Genomic DNA, 24,554 nt, shown 5'->3' with positions numbered 1-24,554 from the left:
TCCACACGATGAATTTGGGATTGTCAGCTACCGCAGTATGACATCTCCCTTTGTTTAAAACAAGCTTGCATTTCCTGTAACAATCCCCCACACTGATTATCATATGAGGTCCTTCAAATCTAAATAAACGTTCCCCGAGGCTCCAGCCCTTCTTACAGCATTTCAAACCGAGCTGCCTCTTCCTGGCAGTCTCCTGTCTGTTCCTGCAAAGCATCTGTGCACCAATCCAGTTACTTTATCTCCTCCGCCACGCTCTCCTCATCTGCTTAGTGTCAGCTCGGGCCTATTAGACAGATAAGGGCTTCCCTTGAATCTCTTACAGGCAGGGTTTTTTGCCGTTGATTTCTCGCATGCCAACTCGAATCATGCTCTTACTCTCTGTCGTTCTTTCTCTCTTGTTTCCCGCAGTCATTACGAGCAGGACCGCTCGGCGCTGAAGAAGAAGGAGTGGGAGCGAAGGACACAGGAAGTGCAGCAAGATGAAGACTTGTTCTCTACTGGATTTAATCTGTTTGGTGAGCCGTACAAGGTAAGTGTTATGCCAAAAGGCCCAATCAGAGCACACACACACACACACACACACTCACACTCATCGTCTGACACAGGGCAGCTAAGAGATGCTGAGTTGCATCAGTTTTATCTAACAATAAAACATTGGCTATATTTAAAGGAAATTTCTACCAAAAAATAAAATAAAATAATACAAAAAAAACTGTGTAAAAATCTTGCATATTGCAAGTAAATATTACAGAACTTTCAACAATTCTGTTGGCATTACATACACCAAATGAGGCCCGAACTGAATGCGAATTTGCAGTTAATTAAGAAAAGAGTTAATATTTTGTCCTGTCAATCTGACCGTATTTATTTAAGCTTGTGCCTGTTGTGAACCAAGACAGTTTCCCAGACATTGAGATGAAAGGTCAAATTCACGCTCATGAGCATCTCAGCATACCCAAATGGTAATCATCTTTGCCATTACCTTTATTACATGAACATATCTGCAGTATACTTAAATTACAGTGCTTAAATAGCTATCTGGCTATTGGCTTAAAATCGCTTTCCCTTCACACGTGGCCCATGTGACATCAGTCGAAAAGGAAAGTTGTTTTTGAGAGTTAGTACCCTTTTCTGGATTTTGCAAACAAACAGGAATATTGTACAGATGATTTGTAGAAAGAAAGAAAAAAGCCCTGGAATGTGTATTAAAGAAGTAAACAGGGCCATTGTTGAATTTCAGAACTGTTGAACATCTACAGTAGGAGAATAAATCACCTGCACTAAGATTCACTAGTGTCACCACTCAAAGAACATCACTTTTATTGCATCAATAAGCGTCAAGGTCGCTCTTCCAGCCTCAGGTAGCTTATCTGTTTCCTTAGCCAATTGTTAGCAAGGGCTGAGACAGACCATCTCGGTGAGAGTGAAGGACCGTCATTACGGCAGTCCCGAGGTCCTGAGGAGCCAGAGAGCAGGATCAATTTCCCCTTGTGTCTCTGCATTCAGTCAGTAGGTGAAGAACTGCCTTTGGCGTCATGGAACTGGAAAGCCTGGATGAGGGTGATCTTACCGTCACTCACCACTTACTCATGCCTTAATTGTTCAATCTGTGTCGTTTCCGCGATACTGCCATGTAAACAATTATGACGGGATGAGTTGTGACAGATTATGACAACATTTTACATCTTTAGTTCTGATCCAGGACAGGGATTTTCATTCTTGTAATAGCAAGTTTTCACTTGAGCGTGGCTTGAAGATTTCTTCTGGTTTGAGTGACAGCGTCGCTTAGAGTTTGGCAGTTAAACGACTGCGATATTTTCCATGCAAAAGCTGTGATTGAGGGTTGTTTTAGCTCGGTTGAGATGAATAGTCAGCATACTGAAGAATAAAGCATATGTCAGCTTGTGCATTTTAGTTCTGTCAAAGGATCTGTGATAATTGATGCAGATATGAAAAATGATTTATGAGCTCGATTTACCATCGGGAACATCCAAGTTTAATTTACTAGAAGAGCTAATTCCCTCATAAATGGTGTTCAAACATGATGGCGTGTCTGTAAACTGGAGCTTTGAAGCAAGGAATGCCTTTTTGTAGAAGAAGGGCCTGGAGTTTGTCTGTTGCTTCCCACAGAGCAGCAGAAAGATGTAGTGCTGCCTTCTTTTTTTGAGGGCTAATTACAGTTCTCCTAAGACAAGGCACACTCTCTCCCCCTCCTTTTGGTTTCGCGATTATTATTTTTTCTCCTTAACTTCATATCTGCATTCCCTCTCTCTATCTTTCTCTAATCAACTCTACATATGCCATTTATCTTCATCTGGTCCAAACCTCTTCCTCTTAGCCTCTGAAATTAGTTGCCTCAACACCAGAGCTCTCCACTAAAAAAACTTCAGCCTCACATATATAAAGCTAAAATTGGGTCGCTGCTGACGTCAAGCCGAAGCTGTGAGCGGAGGTTTTGCTCAGGGTTTTAATGTGAATATCATTGGTCTCTGAAATACTTACAGGGTGACATTAGGTAAAGGGTACATGTGTTGTTTCTTTTGCTTTATTTATATAGCATTTGTAATAATGAAAATGGTCTCAAAGCAGCTTTACAGGGTGCCGAGACTAAATCTCCAACAATCTACAATCGCACAAGTAGAAAAACTTCATAAAAGCCATCAGTCATAATTCCAATGTCTCTATTATGTAATCTTTTTGTTATTTGTACAAGAAACTACAGTGGCGCCAAAAGGTTTTTGGACAATTGAGACACATTTAAAGTATTGAAGACTTTAGAGAAGAAAACTCAAATCAAACCAAGACCACTTGTTTGCGTCACTGCAGTGCAAAAACCTCGCAAATGAGCCTTGAGAACCCACCAGGAGTCTTGAGTAAGTCATTGTAATTCTTGTCAGCACAAACACGCCTCTTTTTGTGTAAATTAGACTTATTATAGATTTATTCACAAAGCACAGTGCTATTTGTTTGGTGCAATTAGCATTGCATTATTAGGAAAGCAGGGGGTCAAATGACTTCCATTGAAAATAAATGTTTGTTTAAATTGTTTATTAGTCTTGGCAGTTATTCATCAAATTATGGAGAAAAGCATTATAAACAGGCATATATCCAGATGTAGTGTGCACACTTTCAGCATTATAAAGAGCTTATTCAGGCGGTCGCAGTGGTGCTGTACAGACCAAGTGTGTTGGATTGTGTGCTCTGCTGCATCCTTCATAATCTAGCACTGCAAGATGGGGAATTGTGCCGTGAAAATTGCATTCGGCACTAATTTTGTGGGCGCGTGTTCGCCATTACCTGATTTGTGTAATTCCTTTAGTGAATCGGGCACAAAAACTACACAGACAGCACATGCAAATTAACAGCACAATCAATAGGCACAATTCATTCCTACTGAATTCCCCCATTGTCTCAGTTCACTAGTACACTGGACAAGTAGTAAGGCATTTCTAGAGCTGTCCAGTGCACTGAAATGTTAATTTCCTAGAAATTCCCAGAATGCACCATAAACAGTGAGCATCAGTTGCTCTCTGTGTTAACTTACTGGAAGTGTTCTCATGTCTATATTAATAAGCATTTTTTTAAAACTTGTTAATAATTGAATATATAACTTGTTTGTGTATACAGATGCACATACAGATTGTATGTTATTATAGTATTATTTATATACTAATATTATGTTTATTAATATTTTCTGGTTTAAATTTAATTTGAGTGTACATTTTAGTAATTGTGTTATTTGCTTTTGTCATTTTTATTAGTTTTTACTTTTATTGTTTATACTTCAAGTTTTATTTCAGTTTTAGTTCTAGTAATTTTAGTACTTTAACTTTAAATTATTTTTTCTTCTGTTAGTTGACAAGGCACCATTTCTATTTTTTTTTTGCTAAATGTTTTTAAATTTTTTTTCAGTTAATGAAATTTAACTGAATATTTTTAATTATTTTAATGTTTTAACAATAACAACGTTGTTATGTATTCATTTAATGTATGTTTAGTTGGAGAAAATGGATAAAAAAATATTTGATTCTAAATAGAATATAATGAGAATTGTATTAATTTGGAACACACAGTAAATTAAAATGATAATAAATCACCTTGACTCCAGTTTGCTAATAGTCTTTTTGAAAAAAAATTATAAAAAGGCTCAGAAAAGGGAAATAATTTTGAATTAATTTTAATTCAATTAAATTCATACATATTTAATTAAGGCACATTTATTCAAAATTTTGGAGGCACTGTACATGAACACTGTACTGGGGGAAAAATGTGCACTTGACAAATGGAGGCTCAAACCATTTCTGAGTGAGTTTGCATAGAGAATGTAATTGTTCCTGGCCCACAGGAATCTGCTGTCCCAGCATTCCTCGCTGCAGCTGTGCAGTTGCATCACACTCCTGAATGATGTGTTGTGCTTTGAACCTGACTCCATTCAGTGAGCCACACTGTGTCCTGTCAAATGTGAGATGGGATTTGGAGCTCAAAAGCGGCCACTGAGTCGGAGCACAATGAAAGATCCAGACAGGAGCTCTGTGAGAGCATCTTACCACCTTTGAAAGATTAACAAGAAAAGTGCTACGTAAATATGAGTATGCCCTCAAAATGTATTTTTTATTTTTTTTGATTGTGCTAAAGCATGAAAATATCATAATATTTTTGCGTATAATTAGGAAAAATGCTAAGTTCACATACTTGTTTCTATGAAAAACAATGCTACAGTCAGTTATTCTACTTTGAAATGAGTTCCGTGTCGGAATGTCTGTTTTTGTTTTGGTCTGTGTGATTCCAACTATTGCCAATTTACCCAATAGTATTTCGACTCCCCGGGTTGCCAGTTGGCAGAAAGCATATTGCAGTCATGGAAGTCAGCAAATGAACTGGGTCAGTGATCGCAGATTCTACCCGACCTAAAAAGTCTTGTCATCCATCTAAAAATCTTTATGACCAGAGGAATATTAAAACCCAGATAAATCAACAGTGTAAGGCTCGTCGCCTTCCATTGTCAATTGCGCTTGTTCCTGTTGCGTGCACTCAATCTGGCAACCCATGTGAGCGTCGAGTCTGAGGAGGAAAGGGTGGGATAAACAACATTTTGAATTTGGACTGCAGTACTCATTTCAACCACTAGTTGTCAATATTAAATACTGCATCTTTAAACATTTCCCTACAAAACTGTTAATAGCTGTAATTGCGCTAAATATTTAACAGCCACATGACTTCCTCCATGACGTAAGTCAATACGAACCTTCCTCTTGAAAGCTAGGACATGAGCACTTCGTTTTTTATTCCCTCGCCAACCCCTCTTTGCTGCCCTCCTCCCCCCGACCACTCATCTAAGGCTGCTATTAGCTAATCCCCCTAAATCTTGTTTAATGGAACTGTGCCGTTAACAGCTATTTGGGACTAATTTACTGGTTCCCAGATCGCTTTGCACCTTCAAAGCAGTTCCAGTGGTACTAGCGCCGTAGCTTGAATGCCCCCGACACCCCCTGGTGCTTCAACCTTCCCCCTAGTGTCCCTTCATTGCCTTTTGCTCCTGTTGGACATGCTTTTTCCGTGCAAGGCTGTTTTTAAAAGCTTACAGCCAGCCAAGGTCAGAAATCTGGAGGGGCTCCAAGAGTTTTCTGCCATCCCAGTCACAGAGAAACTTTTCTCTTCTTCTTTTTTTTGCCCCAAGGCAAATATTCCTAAATTACCCTCTACCACAAGCAACTTGCTGAGTCAAATGCACTAAATGGGCGAATAGACATTTACCTGTGCATGTTTGCACAATGCCGTGTTTCTGTGTTGCTTTTACCTACCAGGTTGTTTTTATGGTTAGATCTGCATTGCGTTGAAAGGTTAGTATGTCTGAATTGAATAAAATCAATCGAATGTTCGGTCTCATGAGTGATTTGAAGATGTTGTGCTCGAGTGTGTATTTAGCTCGACTCTCTGGGAATTGTTGTTATGGCTGCCTTGTTTTTGCCACCAGGTTCACTTGGCGACATTGTTTTTTCCTGTTCCTAATTAGGTACAAAAACACATTGAACTTCGTCATCATCAAGTATGTCTGCCTTTAACACTTGTGTTCTTGTGGATGATTGATATTAAGGGATGCAACAAACTTTAAAGATGTTAAAGTCAGCGTCAAACAGAACTTGCAACCAATTTTAGTTCTATAATGTGAGGCATTTCTGAATGAAAATGGAAATTCAAAATTCACCAAAAAAAAAAAATGTAGGGCAGAGCTTGTTTTTATCCATCCATCAGGAGTTGGTTGGATAATGAAAAGTGGTCTCAGTGTATCCGATGGTTGAAAAATAAAATCACATTAGTGATTTTAATAGTAAGGACATTTTGTGAGAAAAAGGTAAATAGTATAGTGATGTATGAAACAGCTCACACAGAAGTCACTTTTAAGCCAAGGAGTGTTCTGTTGATCAATACACTGAATTTGCTGGACCAACTTGAACACAAGTCAAATCTGCCCAAGGAACTTTTTCGACCTCATGCAGAACTCAAAAATTATGTCGATTCATATTAAAATGAATGGATTCCGCCAATGGAATTTTGCAGAGCGATGGTAAATGTGACCTTGGTGACATTAGCCAGAAGGTAAAGCTGTTTCAGAGTCAATGCATTATATTATGAAGGCATGCATTGGGCCTCATTCATTGATAATTTCATATTTTCTGTTCCTAATTGATGAATGAATGCAGAACAAAAACACAATGAACTTTGTCATCATCAATTATGTCTGCTCTAATGCTTGTATGTTATGTTCATAATAGAGCATGCAACAACCTTTATAGACATTGAAGCCAATGTCAAACAGAACTTGCATCCTTGATTTTATCCATCAGGAATTGATTAGATGATGAAAAGTAGTTTTTATATAACAGATGGTTGTAGGGTTGAAAAATAAAACCACATTAGCAAAGTTTCTGCGAAATTTCGTTGGCAAAAAACGTATGTTGTCAATTGTAAAATTGTGTGGCGATTTATAAAGTCAGTTTTAAACCAAGTGGCTTTGGCCAACTTGAACACAAGCTAAATCTGTGTGAAGAACTTTATTCGCCCTTATGTGAAACTCCAAATTGCACAGATTCCTATTGAAATGACTGGATTTTGCCCGAAATTCTGCCGAGCAACGATAAATGTGACTGGTGACATCAGCCAGAAAGGAAGGTTGTTTCAGAGTCGGAGTATTATATTATGAAGACAGACATTTGACCTCATTCACTAAAAATGTCATACTTTTTGCACAACATATGTATTCTCATGCAAAAATACATGTGTACTGAGACTTTTTTTTTTTTTTTTTTTGCACAAATGAACGAGAACAGCTAAGTAGGTCCAGGTTTAATTTTCAATTGCCTCCAAGTTATTTCTGGAGCGGTTTCTTGTCAGAAGAGTTGAAAGTAATTTCCTGATGGAATTTCACCATGCACATTCTTTCTTTTTCTCCTTTCCTCTGTAACCAATCTTCTATTGATTTTAAATGATGTGTAGTCTGAGTTTTCTCTTTTGACTCAGCATCGATTCTTCATCCGAAGCATTAATGGCTCTGTAGACCACTGCTGTTTGCTGTCCCTGTCTTTGTGTGATCCAGACAGGATACATATACTGGCAAATAAATATTGAATTATTGCAAAGACGTTTTCCTGACAGTACCGTCCTTCAGAGTAAGAAACGTGTGCTGTGTGGTTTTAGTGTTTGAGTGCTGTTGAGGTTTCGATACTGTTTGACTGAGATCTGGAGGTATTGCCACCTTCATTACCATCACAGTTGTTGGTTTTCCTGCCAGGGGACAAAATCCCTGAGTGCTCGCAGCAGATGAAGACAAGGCCCTTTTGTAAACACTGCCAATGTCTTGTCAAGGATAGACAGCACACACACAGAGACACACACACACACAGGTTTGTTTTTTTGAAAAGTGGGGACATGGGGTAATGTCCTGAAAAGTCACCTTCTCCTTGTAATACCTATGTTATACCTTTGTCATTATACACATTTATGTCCTCATTTGTCACAAAAATACGCGCACACACACACACACACACACTCTCTCTCTCTTGTGCATCATGTCAAACAACAGATTAAAGTCTAATTTAAAGTAGTTAAACTACAGTTTGTTAGATACAGTACTTTTTCCCATACCAGTGTAATATGCAGAGACAACTATAAGTAACTATACACGTTAGTTCCGGTCGTCAAAGCTCTCTTAATGCAAGTTGTATTGTGTGTAACTTTACCCATAAGGCATGTTTCACATGGCACTACTCTAAATTTGAAATACCTTTATGTTAGTATGTGGTTCCAAATTCAGCAACCCTCTTTATGATTCATTCACTGAATCATTACTCAACTGTTTCTGAATCATTCTGGAATGAAACACTACTTAGAGATTACATTGAGATTATAGTTGAGTGTAAAATCAGAGCATCATTAATAATACTACCACTAATGACTTTTCAACAGGTCTTCAAACAGGTTTTCCAGACACTCCCTCATCTGGTCTGCCAGTGATTCACCCCAAACTCACATCATTTGTTGAGTCAATAGCTGTATTTCCATCTAAATATTTTAATGCGTATGTTAAGAAATCATATAACCATTCTGGTCAAAAGTGTGAATAAAATCTACAAAAGTGTGAATAAAATTTCTAAAATGTGCATGAAAACGCATAAGTTGAAAATTTGAGGTTGTTTTTATTTGCTATCAAAAAAAAAGCAGCTCAAATCAAAGAACCAGTCATCTGACTGAATATTGTCATTCTATAGCAAACTGCAAGTTCATTAGAGATTTTTGTCTGCATCCTGTAAACCACATGTAATTTATGACACTTAACAGTGGCTTCCCAAATGTCTACAACCTCCATTTATAATTAACTCCAGTTTTGCTGGAAGTGATGTTTATGTTCTCTTAAACATATGCCATGGAAATCGCAGATCATAACTTGGATGGAAACGTGGAAATTCCCAACTCAAATCAAGCCAATGCAAATCTACTGCATGATGAGATACTCGTCATCAGTCATTTAATGTTCCTATCGAGCATGTCAGCCTTAAAGACGATTAATTGCTCCTAAACATATCTGATTCGTTTTCACAACCGATTGAACCGATTGTTTATTGAGGTTCTAGTTAACATCATAAATACTGAGAATACTCTGGTGAAGTTGGAAAGGGCCAGCAATTGAGAGAGAACACAAAGACTCTCATTGTGCGTGTGAATAGCCTGTGCGGAGTGGTAGCGCCCAAGTACCCAAATTTCTAGAACACACAGTTTCTTTTTAATATGACCCCATTAAACTGCCTTTACACTGCTGGTCCCACCTAAACAAGCAAACACACGCACACACACAATTAGGACACAAACATTCACACAGACATGGACGTAAATCTATCAAGAAATGTATCTACTTTTCTCTTGATGATGCTGTCCTCTGTTTTGCCTATATGTTCATATGTTCATTTTGGCCTGATTTTGCTCTGCAACTAGGACTGCATTTCACAATTAAAAAAAAATAATAATAAGTCTTTACTAGTCATTACCAAGACTTTGTGGAGTGTTTTAAAGAGGCAAGTGACACTGGAGCACTTAAGTATGTCTAAGTAGATAATCTGTCCTTGTCTTGAAGTAAAGAAAGCCACAAGGGGAAGAAGAATGCTGTCCTTTTTTCCCCAAGATGCTCCATCCGGGCAATTCAGTAATGGTCATTGCAAAGTCTCGTGTAACCCTTTGAATTTTCGAGTGCTTAAAATCACATTGATGTGATTGATGTAAAGTGAATGATGTCACTGAACCTCCTAATTGCATACTAAAATACTTGAATCCAGGAATGATAGCATTTGTGACTTTTTATTTTTGAAACTTTGAGAGTTTACATCAAAGTCAGCAGTGTTTTTTTGAGTATGTTGGCTGTTGCTCTATTGTGTATCTACTTTGTCTCAAATTTTCTCTCAAAATAGTTTGTCAAGTCAAGTCAAGTCACCTTTATTTATATAGCGCTTTTAACAATACAGATTGTGTCAAAGCAACTGAACAGCATTAATTAGGAAAATAGTGTCAATAATGCAAAATGACAATAGTAAACACAAATTTTCAGTTAAAGACAGTTCATCATTGAATTCAGTGATGTCAACATCCAGCTCAGTTTAAATAGTATCTTTGCAATCATGTCAACGATATCACCGGAAATGAAGTGTCCCTAACTAAGCAAGCCAGAGGCGACAGCGGCAAGGAACCAAAACTCCATCGGTGACAGAATGGAGAAAAAACCTTGGGAGAAACCAGGCTCAGTCGGGGGGCCAGTTCTCCTCTGATCAGACGAACCAGCAGTACGGAAAAATCAATTTAAGACATAATAAAACAGACTATGAATAATATTAACAGCAATTATTATATGATGCAATCAAACTTATAGAAAAATGTGGTAGTTCTGTAAGTTGTTTCAGGGTTGGCATCATCTGAGGTCCTTTAAGAGAAATTAAATAGCCACAGATGAGGCAATTGTCGATATAACGGATGGATATAGAGATATAACGTGAATGTGTCGAAGCAGCTCAGATCATTTTGGTCTTGGTTGAATTGGATGAGAAATGGTCCCAGCTAACCAGGAACATTCTCAGAACTTTGGCAAGGTTCTCTCAGAGTTACGAACATTCTTCCAGTAACGTCAGTGGAATGTTCATTCAAAGTTATCTGGTCTTTAATAATGTTTTCAAAAAGTCAGAATAACACAGCATTTAGACTTCTTTTTATAGCTTAATTGGAACGCTAGCAGAATGCTCTTAGAACATATTTTTTGTTAGCTGGGTTGGAGTTCAGATATTCAGATATTCAGATCTCTGCCTTTGATTAGTATGTAGGAATAGTATAGCTCAGAGAACAGTTCTAGAGGTCTGTATTGAAATTCAAAATGAGATATATGAACTTATATTTTTGTGTTAATAATTTCCTAATATTACAATAAAATAAAGTAAGAGGAACTATATTCTAAAGATCTTTTTTTTCCTTCTTACAAGTTGATCTGGAGGATATTCATTTCATTCATTCATTCATTCATTCATTCATTTAAATTTATTTTACAGAGAACAGATAATGATGCACCTACAGTATGCAGAAAACAAGGCAGTAAAATGTTTATTTAACTTTATTTTTATGTAGTAAATCCTAAAACCTCTCCTGAATCTTCTAGACATTTTAAAGTGTTTATATATTCCAATGAACACATTAATTAGCTAGTAAAAGCTGTAACCGCCAACATAAGTACGCGATTAATCATTCATAAATGGCTTATTCATAATTTTAAGAAACTTTGAATGTAAAATGTCAGCAATTAACACTTTAAATGAGAGCATTTCTCTCTTTCTCGCCTTCCCCCGAGCTGGAACTGCTGTGTAGAATGCGTGTCTGGCTGCGGTCCAGCATTCTCATGCTTCAGTCAAGCAGTCGCGCTCACACAACAGTTCTTTGTGTGAGCCCCAGATGGATTTTCCCTCACATTGACCGAACCACCTTGTCTGGGAGGTTCACGCACTCCTCTCACTCAAGAGTGTCCCTTTCAGATCTTTCACTCCAAAAACACTAGAGCAGAGCCACCGGTCCACATTCCCATCCAAGTGCTTCCCAGGAACAGCACTCACGTCATCTGTACGGTGAGGCCACGGAAAAAATGACAATGGACCCAGATTCAAATTATTGTATGAAATTGTGTTAACACTTTATCTAAAGCATTTATATAATGCATTATAAAAGTATTTTATAATTAATTATACATAAATGCTTTAAGTAAAGTGTTCAAAAAAAATTATTGTAAGCTTATTGTATGAAAAATTTAAAAGTATCCATAAAATGACAAGGATTAATAGTCGAAAATGTATATGACTAAAAAAGAGAAATAAAGTGGAAAAAAGATATATATACAGTATATATATATATATATATATATATATATATATATATATATATATATATATATATTTTTTTAGACAATTGGACAATTTAATCTCTATACAACTATACACAATTAGACACAATTTAATTTCTATACAACTATACAAAATTGTAATTAATTAAATTTTTTAATTTGTGTTTAGCAGTTCTTCCCTATGTATGTGTGTATATATACAAATTTAGTTGGTTTTAATCTTTTTTCTTTAATGTCATCAATGTTTTCTAAAAAAAAAAAAAAAAAGAAAAATCATTTTGTTTTGAAAAAAAAACTAAATTATGGCTATGCTGAGAATATAAATATATTATATATCATTTAATATAAATGAAAAGCTACTGGCTTGGGATGGATGGATGGATGGATGGATGGATGGATGGATGGATGGATGGATGGATGGATGGATGGATGGATGGATGGATGGATGGATGGATGGATGGATGGATGGATGGATGGATGGATGGATGGATGGATGGATGGATGGATGGATGGATGGATGGATGGATGGATGGATGGATGGATGGATGGATGGATGGATGGATGGATGGATGGATAGATAGATAGATAGATAGATAGATAGATAGATAGATAGATAGATAGATAGATAGATAGATAGATAGTTCAAAATAATCCAGAAATAATTCAACAATGTCATTATAATAAATCTCTGAATAACAACCACATAGTCAATAAGGTTTTATTGCTGACATTACTGCTAAGGCTTTAGCAGGTCAGAGGTCAGTCTTGATGTCAGACTGAGAAGATTTAGAATCAGATCCTCTGTTGTGTGTAAGGTTGCATGTTAACCGTCCAGTGCATAATTCCATCACTGCTTTAATAACTTTTCATGCGCTATGCTGGTTGTGGATCATTTAACATTATTTGTTTATTGACTGTTTATGTTGCTGAAAGCCAAAACAGATGCATTTGCATTTTAGAAGAGCTGTGCTGTTATTAATGTAGCAATTACATGTGAAATTAATGGAGAATGCTAATAGATTTATCCCTCTACTCTTGCTTTCTGGGATTAACGTAGCCTTCAGTTGTATCAGTGTACAAGAGAAGCACACACATGCATTTAGTTATTTATTGAGTACCTCTAGATTCAGACTCTTTAGAATTAGGGTGCTAGTAGGAGCCTTTGAATAAAGGAAAATGTAAATATAGTGATGAATACAAGAGTAAAGGCCTGCGTGTTAAGAAGAATGATGCTTATTATGCAAATAATCAGTGGGGTGGGGGGATAGCATGTTTCTCTTCTGTAGAACGCTGTGCAACTAATGATGTGCTGCACAACCTAAAAGATAATGATTATTATAAAATTGACTCTTGTTGTCAGCAAAAGACGACTAGATTTGGACAGACATTTCTGGAGAGGAGATTACTGTATCTGTCTGCCCACCCTAAATTTAGGAGATGTTTGCAAACATTATTTTATGTAGATCAGCACACAGGCACAGATAGAAATGGCACACAAACAGAAAATTCTGAATAGATTCTAAATACAGCGTCTCGCCATTTCTGTGATCACACGTTGCTGGGTTTCATAAATATTGACTAACATCAAATGGAGAGTTGGCGTGCATCTCAAAACTATGTTAATGGTCTAGTCAGCTAAAGCTCATGATAAATCCTCAGTTTCTTTATACTGACAAACGCACTCTTTAGATCTGTCCATCCTGAGAAGGGTTCTGTGAACACACTAAATTACTCCTTGACATGGCATTCACACTCACAGACTTAGGGTGTTACTTTTGGGTATTATGAGTTTTTGTTGTGTTGTGGAATGTTTTATCTTTATTTTTATATTTTATCTGAAAATTAAAGTCCACTGACATTTGCAAAACAGTTGAATATTCTTCAAATTAAATTGATAGTTGACCTAAAAAATGCATCTTCTATAATTATTTACGCATCTTGATGTAATTTCAAACCCATATGCTGTTATTTTTTGTATGAAATGAAAAAATGAAATAAAATAAAAAGTAAAAAACTTCCGTGTCTTTGCCATTCAACAGCTCATATTGACTGCATGGTTAAGCTCCAAAAAGGACTAAATAAGCACCATTAAAGTGGTTAAAATGACTTCCATGTCTTTTAAAATATTTCAATACCTTTATTTGAGTAACCGTCTGAAATCATTGTAATTATTCATTGATAATCTTAAATCAATTAATTGACATATGTTTGTAAGGTACTCGAGAACCACTGATGTTTGAGGTTGTTTCAGTCCTACCTCTCCATATGTACTATATTTGATTTAGGGTTATGGTGGAGGTGAATATTATGAGTAAATATCTAAAATGTTGGTCTGTTCTTCACACAAAGCTATTGCATTGACTTGAGGAGACTATAAATATAGTGCACAAGTCATATAAACCAGCTTTTGTATGTTAATTTTAGGGTGAACTGTTCATTTAAAAGACCTTTGTTAGGAAAATTACTGCATTTAATTATACAGAGGTTTCATATATAACATTATAATTTTTTTTCTTTCAGACTAACAAAGGAGATGCCCTGGCTAACCGGGTCCAAAACACACTTGGAAATTATGATGAAATGAAGGAGCTCCTTACTAGCCATTCCAACCAGAGTCACCTTGTTGGCATTCCTAAGAACTCTGTTCCCCAGACTCCAGTGGAGAAACCCGACCAGCCAGGCTTTTTCCCTGAGGCTCAGCGGAGCCGAGCTGCTCCCTCCCAACCTGGAAGTCACAGCACCTCCATGCCCCCACCCCCTGCCAACACCATGCCGGGCTCTAGCGTTGTACATGGACATCAAGGCAAAAAGTCACGCTCTTCAGACTGGTCCCGAGGGGGTCACTGTTCAAGTGGTGCCCAGACCGCTCAACCGGTCAGCCGGGGAAAGCACTCCAGTCATGAGCAGACCTCTAGTAGACATGATCAGGACCAAGAGGACTCGAGTCCCAATCCTGGTGGACCTACAACTTCGTCACACTCCAACAGGAAGCAGGCACAGTCTGGCAAAGGACCAGCCACAGCCGAGCTTGGCCTTGGAAAGTCTCCCGCTGAGCAGGACTTATGCTCCCATGGCTCGAACTCGCCAATGGCCTCTACATCCCTGCTCCCTAGCGGCCTCTTGACGCCGACATTCCCCCAAGGCCTCCACTGCAAGCCCAGCAGTGCTGTGCAGCAGAAACCCACTGCCTACGTCAGGCCAATGGACGGCCAAGACCAGGTCCCCAATGATTCCCCAGAGCTCAAACCCCCTGTGGAGCTGGTGGAAGGGTACAACAGTGTGCCATTTGGAGGTCTGCTGGATACCAAAAGCAGCACAGCTGGGACCAAGGGCAAAATTCCTAAGCTGACACTGCCACAATCCGGAGAGGTGAGTGTGACTATTTATCGTCTTAGTCAAAGGGCAGGCTTCCTGCAGATGTTTTAATCATTTGCTTTCATTTGGATGCAGCGGTAGTTGGACAGGAACAGTTTGCAGATAGGCTTGGCTCTGTTGACTTTCCCCTGGCTAGGTCTGTTTTGCATTGAGACCTGGCAAAACGAGGGGTTGACATAATGGAGTGCTTCATTATTAATCAGTTAATGAACCTCAGGCTTTCCTGTGAACCTACCTGCTCTACAAGGAAGTCTTCTTGTTAGCATGTTTAAAGATCACTCTTTAAAGCTTTACTGTTTTGAATGGAGGGAAATTCTGACCTCAGCAATTTGCCGTGTTCAGGTTGCTGAAGAATGATTGAATTTGTCATCACTGTCTGTGCCTAAAATTGAAGTTTATAACCTAATTCCTTTTTGTTGTGGTTTATTTTGGGCTATAATATCTGTGCATATATGCATAATTACAATGAACCAAATGGATTTACCATTAAATAAAAGTTACTAAATGTTGCTGTAGATTGAGGCGTATGATGCTACAGATTCTACAGTGCCTTACCCTGAAAACAAGTCATTCAACAAGTCATTGACAAACTTGATTAATAATATAGTTGAGAATGTCCAAATAAATATTTTTTGTAGCTTTTGTAAGACTTTTTTTTGTTCAGTAAATACTGTTTCTAAAGATGTTGAGTGGCCTTCTGTAATATGTTTCTCTAGGATACAATAGTTCTTCACAGAGAAAGGAGGTGTGAATGTGTTTTTTACTTTTTATGGCTTTTATTTTGATATCAAATAATTATTTTCTCAGTGCCTAGTCCGTGTAAAAGGTTGCCTACTAGATACGATCTTGTTTCAATTAGATGACTTGTTCACCTTTACCCTGGGTAGCATCTCAAGAGTCATGTTCCTAAAATACATTAGAAGACCCTCCATGTCTTGAACATGTAGACACATACACATTTCTTCACAATGGAGGGGCCCCCTACGTTCTGAATTAACCCTCCGGAGGATAAGACATGGGAGCTTTATCACCGGCAATGTTAATTTCATCCCTTCTGTGAGGCTGACACTTAGAGTGTAGAGTTCTGTTGACCTCTCTCAGGTCGTGGTACATGAGCCACGTTGAAGCCATTTACAGGCTATCCAGTGCTGTCACTTCCTCTGAATGGCTGCCAGCGGGAGGATTTAATCCCATGGCATTCCGTAGAGAGAAATGGCAGCAGTTGAAAGCTCAGCATGGCCCTTTAGGACAGGGAATACCATCATTTAGGATTTAGCCAATAGGTGGTCTTAGATTAAAGATAATAGATTGTGGCGGGCTAATAGTTCTGTTATTATGCTTCAGGCTCATGTTTGGCTCTATAAAAACCCAGCAGCAACTAATGAATTCCTTCACTTTGAGGTGGTATCTTGTGAGAGGTAATTTTCCTGTATTTCCAGCAGCAGGGTTTGAAAAATAACATTGTATCGATGCCTTGAGCTTGTTTGAGCAGTAGGTTGAAATTCCCATCGCTCTTACGGGCTTAATCCACATAAAACAAACAAACCAAATAAGATAAGGTGCGGTGAATAAGAGTGGCATATGATTGAACAGGTTGACTCGCTGCTATCCAACCATGGCGAGGCAACCAGCTGTTCTTCCTCTTTGTTCTTTGAGGATCTCGACGGCCATCGGGCTGCAAATTGCACTATCACCCATCTTGAAGCATATGGTGCGTCCGCGCAGTAGAGTTAAGCATGTGGCAAGAGTGGAAACCTGGGGAATTTTAATTGCTCTGAGAGTGCCCTCATACTGGTCAGCTTGCAGGAAAATGGAGATGGATATTGTTATTGCAAAGAGGGGCAGTCACAGAGAGAGATGACCCCCCGTAGGGTGGGCCCCAGCTGGGCCTACGCCATCTTTCCCTACCCCTCCTTCTGACAGATGAGTCACTGCCTGAAAGTAAAAAAAGAGAGAGATGCAAAAGAAAAAATAAATAAATAAATGGAGAAAAAGCAGAGAGTTACGAAAACAGGGCTAGTAGGATTGAAACAGAACGCAAGAGAGCGCGTGCAGAGCCGCTCTTTCAAGATGGCTCTCGGGAGAAAAGAAAACATCTTCAAGGACATTGATTAGATTTTTTTTCCACCCTGCCTTGCGTGGCTTTAGTTTGTTAAAAGGAGTGGATTCTGTAGAAGCGGCTCTCGTGGGATTCACCTGTACTCTGTTGTGCTGGCTACTTATTATTCCGCAGCTCTTCAGGCTTATTTATCCAGGTTCGCTCTGGCTGTGGTTTTGAACTGTGAAAGCCTTTCCTGATTGTATATCCTCATAGGTTTTCTTTGTTGTCAGATGAGTGGATGGTATTTTATTGTGCTCAAAAATTGACAGAATGCTCTTTGGTTGCTTTTTTTAAACAGGAAATATTGTCAGTGGTAATGGTGTGACTCACGTACAAATATGAAGATGGTTCTTTGTGATGACTCAGGCAAAACAAAACTGTGAAGAGGATGACATGTTGGAACCAAGATAATGCAACATTTGAGAGTTAATATATCACATATTCAAAACTATACTCATACAAATAGCAGCATTCAACATCATATTTACTTCTCTAAAAAACAATATGCAAAATATGTGATGACCCAAATGACTCAATTAATAATTTGCTTTTATCAGTTCTTAGTCAACAAACCATCCAAACTTGCTAAACTGAATAAGGCTTTTCAAAGCTAATTGTCAATAGCATGTTTCAATAATTTTTCAATTGGAGTGCCATGCATTAAAGAAAAAGATAATGAAATATCGATTCAAGACTTCATGAATTTTTATCCATTTAATTGAAACAAATCATTAGCCAGTATACTAAAATAAATTAAACGTCTCAACGTTAATTGTCATTATAAGTGTCTTAATTGTATTATCTTCAGACTGCCGCTCACACCTCTGCAGTGCTGAAAGAGAACCGCCATCCTTTGGGTTGAAAAGCAGAAACTTGTTCCCCTTGATAGGCATGAAGTGTTCCCTTGTGCCACCCCTCCACAAAATATTTTGACAGGTTGAGCGCTCAGCAGAGTTATAAGACTGTGCTAAATGGCTTTGGAAGCATTCTGTTATCGCCTGGTGTATTGATTAGTGTCTAGCGTTGTGCTGCTTGCTGTGAAGCAGCTTGCTTTTTTTGGGGTCCGTGTATGAGACATCGACAGACAGATAAGACTATTGATCCATCTAAAAACAGTTATTGCACCCGGTATTACACAGTCTTTATGTGACTAATAGCTTTATCACTAGCTCCTTGAAGCGCAGATTTGACAAGACAAAAATACCGGTGAAGATATTCTCCCTCTGCATGCTGGGCTATATAAAATGATGCTTCAAACATGCTGAGAGAGCATGCTAATGCTGGATTGTTCTTTTTATTTCAATGTCATTTAAGATATTACAGTGACGAAGTTCATTTATTTTGTGGTATATTACAGTATATTACTGTAATTATTTTGATGTGTAGTTACACACAGTTATTCACTTTGGAGTTTTAAAATAATAATACCAGCTGTCATGTCAACTCATTTTGTAATATCCAATGGTCTCTGTGGTATTTTTTGGCCTGGGTGACACAGATAATTATTTTCTGTTCAAAAGTATTCCTGGTCTGTTCTATGACTATATATAGCGGTACCCGAAAGCAATCTCAGTGGGCAGCAGAGGTGAATGATGTCATGGCGTTGAGGGCTGGAGTCTGGGCCGGGAGTCTGGCAGAGGAGTTCTCATCAAGCCGCAGTCTCCCTTCTGATTGCTCTTTGTGATCAGATATAATGGAGAAGCCGACATCTGCTGCATATCAATGCGGTCCCTGTGTTTCCTCGGGCCATGTTGATCCCAGATCAGATCACAGTGATTGCACGATCACAGTAAGATCACAGCAAAATCTCAGCTGTTGATAATGTAGCTCTGTACATTAGCATTTAGATTCCAAATCCTCATTGACTTTTGTGAACCTTTGAAATTAAAGGTGAGGTTTCAGTAAATTGTATAATAACTGTTTCCATGCAAGTTTCCAGAACTCCTCAACTGCTATTGGTTGATCAAACAGACAGTCACGCCCCAAACTCACACCATTGGTTGAGCCAGTGTTGCCGGGTCAGGATGATCAAGTAAACAGTGCAATGTTTTGAAACACAACAGTGTTTACACTTTTCTGGGGAATCAAACTATAAAAGGCTTACTTAGCCTGCAGTTGGGATAAATGAATGTATTTTAACATTGAAAAAGTGCTAATATTTTCCACATGCATAATTGTTATATATAAAAAAAAACTAAATCACAAAAATGTTTCCATTTACAGTCTACAAAGACAAGTTGGCAGCAAATGTTTCCCCCAAATTTAATTTGACTTATTAAGATTCAATGTGTCAAAAATTAATTGGACCACATAAGGTCTGTTCATCCATTAATGACAGCAAGAGGGCTTTTAGTGTGGCGTTCCTCAGCGGCCTCACAATGGCATCTATCAAAGACAGTCGCTCGAGCTCTGCCCAGCCAGGCCGGGTTATTAAAACAGCGTTTGCCGTAACAGCCAGAGAAGTCTTTATCTCAAATGGAGCCCAGCTCCATCTCACAGGACAGGAAGTCATTTCCAGGAACATTTGATTACACCGGGCTGCCAAGACTCACAAAGCAAGATGCCACTTCCCCCCAGAAAGCATCCTCACCCACACTGACTCATCTAGTCCTGGATCGTGTGTGTGGAGCCGTAATGTAGACCACACTGTGTTGCACTATAATGATTAATGGCTGTGCAATCATCTGCATACATATTTCTTGAAATGTATATTTTAGAGACAGGGATATGTGTTTGAAGTGAGATGCATATGGGTAGCTCACTCTAAATATATATAAATGGACTTTATAGTTTTGTAAAGTATGTACTGCATTCTTAGCTTGTGTGTATGGGTTTCTATATATTCAATTAAATTTTCAAATCAAGTTTATTTGTATAGTGCTTTTCACGATACAAATTGTTGCAAAGCAGCTTTAAGAAAATAAATTTCTACAATATATTTAGTAGTAGCTTGTCAGTGGTGACTATGTCAAATTGATGTACATATGGCAGAAATGTACAGTAAAATTCAGTTAATGACGTAATCAAACAGACGATGAACACTATTATCAGCAATAATTATATGTTGCAATCAAACCTGTAGCAAACTTTGTTAGTTTATGTTGTTTCAGGGTTGGCATCATCTGAGGTCCTCTGAGGGGTTGGCATCATCTCTTCTCAGGTGTATATATATATATATATATATATATAAATTGAGAGGTTACATTATATACATTACATCAAATTTGGTCTGAACAAGCATGTCCTCCAGAATCACAGGAGTTGCACTTCCAGTCACATTGCAACAGTCCACAAGTAAAACCTCCATTCATTTTCTCCATAGGCAAAATTCATTTTTAATGATAATTTATAAACCAATAAAAACAGACATTCGCTGAGTTCTGAGGTTGTAAATAAATTGCCATTCATTTGCATTATTTCAACTTATTTTTAAAATAGTTTAACAGCTAAATTTGTGGTGAAAAACTACATTACCCATGGTGCAGTACAGAAAATGAAACATCAGATAATCACTGTGAGCAAATCATACCAAAAGGGCTTGCGGCTCAGCTCATTTCCATGAAGCACCACAAATAACATAATGGAGTCTTGCTATGCTGTCAAAGTACTTAAATATTTGTATACAAGGGCTGTCCGGAAAGTATCTAGCCATGTATTATAAAAAAATATGAGATGAGAAATGCAATATGACGAAAACGGCCGCAGCTATTGGTAACTGGTGATTGACAGCTTCATCACGACAATGTGCCCGCCCATGCATCACGTCTCGAGTTTTTTGGCGAAACATCAAATGGTGGGTGAGGTGACTCGGCCCCTCTACAGCCCAGATTTGGTGCCCTGTGACTTCTGACTTTTCCCAAAACTAAAATCACCTTTGAAGGGGACTTTACAATGTTTCTTGTGTCTTGTATCTTCTTTGATAAATGTCTCTATTTTCCATATTACATGGCTGGAAACTTTCCGGACAGCCCTCGTATATATTTGTATTTTGGAATTAACTTGAAATGTATGGTTTCTATAGGCATAATCATCAATTTTAGATGTATAGTTTTATATTTCTCTATCGTTTTTAATTTGATTATGTCATTTGCAGTGCTTCATTGGATTGTAGTTCTTTCCTTCATTAAAACCGTTAAGTACACAGTCTCGTACGTTTGTCTTTTTGTATGATTTTCAAAAAAAATGTCTTCAAATAAAAATGTTTAATGTTGTGATTCACTTCATAACTGGTTGGCTTGAAAAAAAGAAAGAAAAAAAAACTATACTATAACAAAACTATAGTAAAAATGAATGGAAAAATACTTCCAGAACCAACGCTGCTGAAAAACTATGCACTGATGCCCGTCTGCCTCTTTTTGGACATCCAATCACAGTCTTCCAATCAAACACTCCAAATCCTCTCCTCTTGTTCAGCTTCTTCAACAACGTGCACACCCATGTTGGTTCCACTTATCAAATTTCATATGGCTCATTTGAATATTTGCTTGTTTAAGAGTTACGCTCGCCAGTCTCGAACACAGTGCTTTTCCTCCAGAGAGGCTAATGAGCTAGGACGAGTGAAGAGACAGCCATCTTTCAGCTGTGCACTGGTGAGGAAACACGGATGCAAGTCTCTGATTTGATTAGCTGTAGAAGATAACCTGCACACAGTGCAAGTTTAGAAGTCTGAAATAACTAAACATGGTGCCTGTGGTTCCTTTTGCTGAAATGGATAGCGACCATAAAGAGGATAAGCAGTTTAAAGAATGGCTGGATGGGCAAACGTAGGCTCATTCGAAATACGTGCCTCTACAAAACTGAAAAAAACATACTTATACGTACAAATCGCTGCAGTTTCCAGTTGAAATGAACACTAGAGGCAGTAAAACTCCATGAACTTTTATTCCTTTTCACACAAAGTATGATTTACAGGTCCACAGTTTTAAAACAATTTTAACATGCTGCGAGATTTCAAAACTGATACTTTTGAATGTTAGCATCACATATCCAGCTTCATATGTATGGGTTTTCATATGTAGTAGGTTTGTTCGGTAGCTCACGCAGTATGGAGTTGCACTTGAATAGTGAAGAGCTCCGGTATGAATCCTACGAAACTATGCTTCGACAAAACAGTTCAAACCTCCATATAAGGAAGTTCAAATGGCACGGTTGCATCAACAAATGCATTTTTATATCAGTTTTGCATTTGTTAACACTATCGGGTAGGTTTAGGGTTGGGTTTGGTGTAGGGCATATTTCCAACACAATAGATCATTAACTTTTAGCAACACTCACCGGATATTTGAATTCTGAACCGCCGCAATACGTACCTGAAGCAACGTAATAAAAACACAGCAATACGTGCTTATATCAACGTTAAAAACGTACCAGGGTAACGTATTGAACCCGTATTTTAGCGCCACTCATTGGACATTTCATTTTGAAACTGCCGCGAAACGTGCAGTAAGGTACATAATAATGGTGTTTCAGAAATGTATTTAGAGGCACGTATTTAGAATGAGCCTGGGTTGTGGATGGGTGTATATATATACAGGGGTGCACATAAGTGGTCCGCAGGTCAGCATGTTTTCACCAAAACAAAAAATGCGCTGGGTAAATAAGTTCTGACAGCGCATTTGCATACCGACATGATTGACAGCTGTTAATGCACAATCACCATTTTAGATTGACAAACTGTACTGTATAAGATAAAATCTGATAGATAGCATGTTTCGTCGGTACACCGACAACCCGCCAAAATAAAAGCCTGCTGATTTTAAGTTAGAAAATTATGAAAATTAAAAAAGTAGTAGTAAATATTAACATTTTATTTGTAAGTTTACTATAAAGTAATTGTATTTGTACTTAATACTTCCCTTTAATTTTAAAATATAACAGTATTATCACACTTTATTATTTAGTTTATTTTTTTTTTTAAAACGAAATAAATAAAGTGCAATATTATTATCAGTCTTTTTTATTTTTATTTTTTAATAGTTATATTTAATGGGTAACAGTATATGCAGTGTGAGGACCAAACCAAATTTCCAGATTTTCATATGAGAACCAGGCTGAAAAACTTATGTGCACCCCTGTATATAATATTTATATAAATAAACAGTATTAATTTTAACACATTACATTTTGTAATATACACATTTTTAAAACATCATGCATTTTATAAAGCTGTAGTTGACCCAACACACAAATATTATCCAATTAAACTGTCTGCTCAATATATTGTTCTGTCACTAATTTTAGTGGATACTAATATAGATTTTTCAATGACTAATGGTGATATTTATGGTGCCAGATCATCGGCATATATCAGCCACTTCTAGTCAAGACAATTTTGGAGCATAGGTGAACATTTGCAGATTTGATTTGCTAATTTGACCAAATCACTGTTTGGGCAAATTATGCTAAAAACATAGTAAAATACTTGGGAAGTTTTTAATAGTTTTCAGTATTTAATGACATAGACATTATAGCAGAATTAAAATTACTTAATGGCTTTATGATCAGGCTGTATTTCAATGCCAGTGAGTGCTATAAATTTGTCTTTAATTAACAGATAAACACTTATAAAAGCAGATGCTAATGTGCTGCAAGTAGGACTTGTGTTATGAGAAGCAAATGACACATTTTTCAAAGCAGCTCAGCAATATGTCTCTCAAAATTCCAGAGCGTTTGTTCAGCAGTGTATGTCTTTATTCATGAACCATTGCCATCACGCCTGACCAAACATGCTGATCCTCAACATCTCAGTGTGACACTAGAAGCGCTCTTTGCACTCGCTGCTGTCTCTGAGCTAAATACTTCTAATATGACTCAAATGGGTACAGAAAAGTACTTAGAGGAGATTGTTAAGAAACACGTGTACATAGAGGAATTGATGTAGTTTCAGCAAAGGCAGGAGTTCATTTGTAGGTGGGCCTGGGGAGAAGTGATCATAGTTGACAACGCTTAGTTTCATCTCAGAATTAGGTGACCCGGCCTTCTCTCAATCTTTCTCTTTGTCTCTCTCTCTTTCTCCTCTCTTGCTTTTCTTCCCAGTCATGCATGATGGGCTGTTCTCATCAGCCTTTGTTTAATATCGCTTCAAAATTAATTTGGGCTCATTAATGTGACTCTTTGCTGTGAAGGCACTGATATAGTCAGTAATGCGGCTAATACACATAA

At 37.7% G+C, this 24,554-nt stretch overlaps 1 protein-coding gene across 1 annotated transcript in view; it reads left to right on the top strand.

Annotated features, from left to right (window-relative positions):
- Nucleotides 1-24,554, top strand: part of LOC107557674 (AF4/FMR2 family member 2-like) — a 233,432-nt gene that overhangs the window by 58,990 nt on the left and 149,888 nt on the right. Inside the window, exons 2-3 of the mRNA XM_016241161.1 lie at nucleotides 409-529; nucleotides 14,438-15,286. Coding sequence (XP_016096647.1) covers nucleotides 409-529; nucleotides 14,438-15,286 — 970 coding nt within the window. The remainder of the gene's footprint in view (nucleotides 1-408; nucleotides 530-14,437; nucleotides 15,287-24,554) is intronic.

Source organism: Sinocyclocheilus grahami, unplaced genomic scaffold (assembly GCF_001515645.1).
Source record: "Sinocyclocheilus grahami isolate Dianchi unplaced genomic scaffold, SAMN03320097.WGS_v1.1 scaffold614.1, whole genome shotgun sequence".
NCBI classification, from domain to species: Eukaryota; Metazoa; Chordata; class Actinopteri; order Cypriniformes; family Cyprinidae; genus Sinocyclocheilus; species Sinocyclocheilus grahami.
This window is presented reverse-complemented; position numbering and strand designations above follow the sequence as displayed.